General features: G+C 48.7%; 1 protein-coding gene across 2 annotated transcripts in view; it reads right to left on the reverse strand.

Moving 5' to 3' along the window:
* RNH1 (ribonuclease/angiogenin inhibitor 1) overlaps positions 1–3,159 on the reverse strand; it is a 14,289-nt gene that overhangs the window by 8,838 nt on the left and 2,292 nt on the right. The window contains exon 2 of one of the 2 annotated variants that reach the window (XM_010562546.1): positions 1,431–1,536. In XM_010562546.1, the coding sequence (XP_010560848.1) occupies positions 1,431–1,516 (86 nt within the window). In that variant the 5' untranslated portion in view covers positions 1,517–1,536. Of the gene's footprint in view, positions 1–1,232; positions 1,537–3,159 lie in introns of those variants that run through there. The other variant, XM_010562547.1, reaches the window with a different exon arrangement.

Raw genomic sequence — 3,159 nt, forward strand, 5'->3', positions numbered from 1 at the left:
CCCCCCCCCCCCGTGGCAGGGCTTCAGCAGGAGGATGCACCTTCATTTAAACATTGATAGCAAACAGCTGCCTGGTGTCTGAAGCCACCTCTAACCAGAGGCCAGCTTACAGGCTGTCAGACTGGTTCTACACTGAGACCAGCCAAGCTGGGTCTTCAGCCAGCCCCAGAGACATCCATCGGCAGTTTGGTCTCATGTAGGTGAGTCATGCCAGCCTGCATGTCTCTGGCACGACTCTCAGCACACAAATCGTGAGTTTGCAGCACGGCAGTGGCTTCTCCCCCTGGACATCAGCATTTTTCTAGTTGTTGCTAAATTGATGGAGGGGGAGTTGAATTGGAAGGAGAGCCAAGGAAAGGACTGGGAGCCCAGGACAGGCAGGGAGGTGTACAGGGAGGCAGAAAAGACATGGGGAAAAAGGGAGGTGTCATGAAGAACCCTACAGCCCCAGGCACAGCCACAGCCAGGACTGTCAAAAGTTGCCTGGTCACTTCTCCTTAGATAGCCCTATGAAAACCGAGGCTCTAGTAGGCTTATTCCCTCCCTCTGGCAAGAAGACTTAGCTCCCAATGCAATCACATTCAACACCGATTAACAATCCCTGCCGCAGCCACTCTCATCCACTATATCTTGAGCAGCCCAGCCTCTACCCAGGAGATAACCATCCCACTGCCTTCTGCCACCCAAGGCAGACCTTGGGAAGTCAGAGTCAGGCCCATGAAGCTTGCCTGCAAAAAGCTCCTTTGCAAAACAAAAGCAAGTCACTTTCAACCTGCCTGATATCCTCCAAGCCATCGCTGGCTTGAGTGGCTTATCCTCTCCAGCCCAAGCAAGGCAATGCCAGCCTGTGGGCTGTGAATTCCCAACCAGAAGAGGGGGAAGAGTGCAGGAGCAACTCTTCTGAACCTTGTCCTACAGCTTACACTCTAGGAGATGGTTCCCTCAACACACAAGGCAGGTACTTTCGAAGGCCAAGTGAAGAATTAAAAGCTGATGGTATGTGGCTTGTGCATGACTATTAAATAACAGTTACTTGACAGCATCTGACCTGCAGCCCAGAGAGTGTGCAATCTAATGAGCTCAGAGAGATGTCTTCCCTCTCTTGAGGGAGAAAGAGAAAGACAGAATTACCAAAACAGTGGTCAAATTTTTAGATAACCACATTACCTAGCTGAGTTCTACGGCATGCCACAGAACAAGGACAGCATTACTTCATACCAAAGGATGCTTACCTGTAGCTGAAAAAACTTTGCAAGAGGGTGGGGGTTTTCTCCCCCCCTTTAAATTAACCTTCTGGATAAAAATAGGTAGAATCATTCCTGTAACTGTGCAATGTCTAAGTCACAGGTCAACAGTTCTGCAGCTGAAAAACACAGGAGAGGAACGCAACAGTTCTTACTTATAAGAGATGATACGCAACTAGTTACTACCTGATGGTTTTGCAGGATTTCATCGTGGAGAGAAGTTCAGCCCATCTGGATGGGCTCATCTCCTCACACTGGATGTCAAGCTCCATTTTGACAGGTGAGGTAAGATCTGAAAATAAAAAAAAAAAAAAAAAAGTCAAACTTTTTTTTTTCATTGACTGAGAAGCAACAATCCTCTTCCCCCCCCCCCAGCTCTCAGCCACGAGTTACACTGTGCAAAGAAAACAGATTGTGTTTTTCCAACACCAGCCTGCTGCAAGCACCAGTATGAGCCAGCAGCGTTGGAGTGGTTTTGTCTGGGACTCTGAGAGGCAAAAAGCACACAGATCCCAGAGAGATATGGCAACAGCTTGTTATCTGAAGGCTGCTTGCATGAGAGTAAGACACTCCCCTTCCCTCTCCAAGGGAGCTTAACCAGAACGAGCTTTTTAGAGGCACTGGTGCTACTCTCTCACTATTGCACTACTGAGCCATGCAGCTGCTGAGTATTACTAATATGCCACACCTGATTGATTGCAGGACCTCAAGCTATACTTAAAAGTAAGGTATTTTTGAGAGAGTAAAGGTGAATGAGGAAGATTAGCATGAGAACTGCCTAGGCTCAGATTAAAAATCCTGCCAGCCACACGTCTGTATGCGAGAGGTGGAACACAGGCAGATGGGACAAGCGTTTCTCCACGATTTGATACCCAAGCTTTGAATGGTCACTCTGGTTGGGCAAGTCCAAGAACAGAGAAGCTGGTAAGCAGGAATTTTTTTTTGCTGTGCAGTCAAACTGCATTTCTGAACTGATGTAAACACAGTGCCTTGCAGAGCAGCTCCAGCTAAACATGCACAAAAATATGCCAAGGCCAAAAGCTGAACTCTAGTCTGAGTCTACAAGGGATAGTATTAAGGGCAGCACTCCAGTAGGTGACTAAATGCAGTCTTGCCATCTTGGCTTTGCTAACATGACTCAGACTACAGGGTATTTCTAAAAAAAAAAAAAATTTAAAAAAAAAAAATCTCCTGAGCTATCACATTGGAATGTGAACAGTAAAAAAACAAACTACCAGGCGTTACCGACTACGGTTTATCACTGTCTTCCTCCATCTCGCTCACCTCCTGCTACCATAAAATCAAGGGTTATCCCAAAGTAGGCTTTTCACAGAGGTGAGCTCAGTATCAGAGCCCACATCAGGTTTTGCCCACAATAAATCCCTCACCCACACGGGGAGAGGCAATGTCACGAGAGGATAGAGGTGCTGAGCCCGCACACTTAAAACACACGAAGGAATCCAGGACACCGAGAGCAGCGTTAGCACAGCTCCCCTACATGCAGTTAGCCTCTCCGCTTCCGAACCCGAAGCAGAGCGATGTCAGGCCAGAGGGATGTCAGGCGAGAGTCACGGACCACATCCTCAGTGGCTTCGCAGCACAGCCCCACGTGTAAAGGGGCTTGAATCACGCGGTGTTAAAAAACCAGTGCCGACCCAAACCAGTGCAAATAAGTGCGAGAATAGCGCAAAGGAAACCAATTATGTAATGTAGCAAACGCCTCCCGACTTTGCTCACTGTATTTTTTTTCCCTGTTTTACCTCTCTCGGATCAAAAAAGGGTTCCCAGCCCCCCCGCCCCCCAAGCTCTGCACCTTCCTGCATGCTGAGGGGTGTTCCCTATCTCCGGGCACCGGCTCGGTCCCACACCAGCCACCGCCGCTGTTCCTTGCTGACCAGGCGGCTGCTTCTTCCTC

Source organism: Haliaeetus leucocephalus, unplaced genomic scaffold (genome assembly GCF_000737465.1).
Source record: "Haliaeetus leucocephalus isolate CR32 unplaced genomic scaffold, Haliaeetus_leucocephalus-4.0 Scaffold161, whole genome shotgun sequence".
In the NCBI taxonomy this organism is placed as follows: domain Eukaryota; kingdom Metazoa; phylum Chordata; class Aves; order Accipitriformes; family Accipitridae; genus Haliaeetus; species Haliaeetus leucocephalus.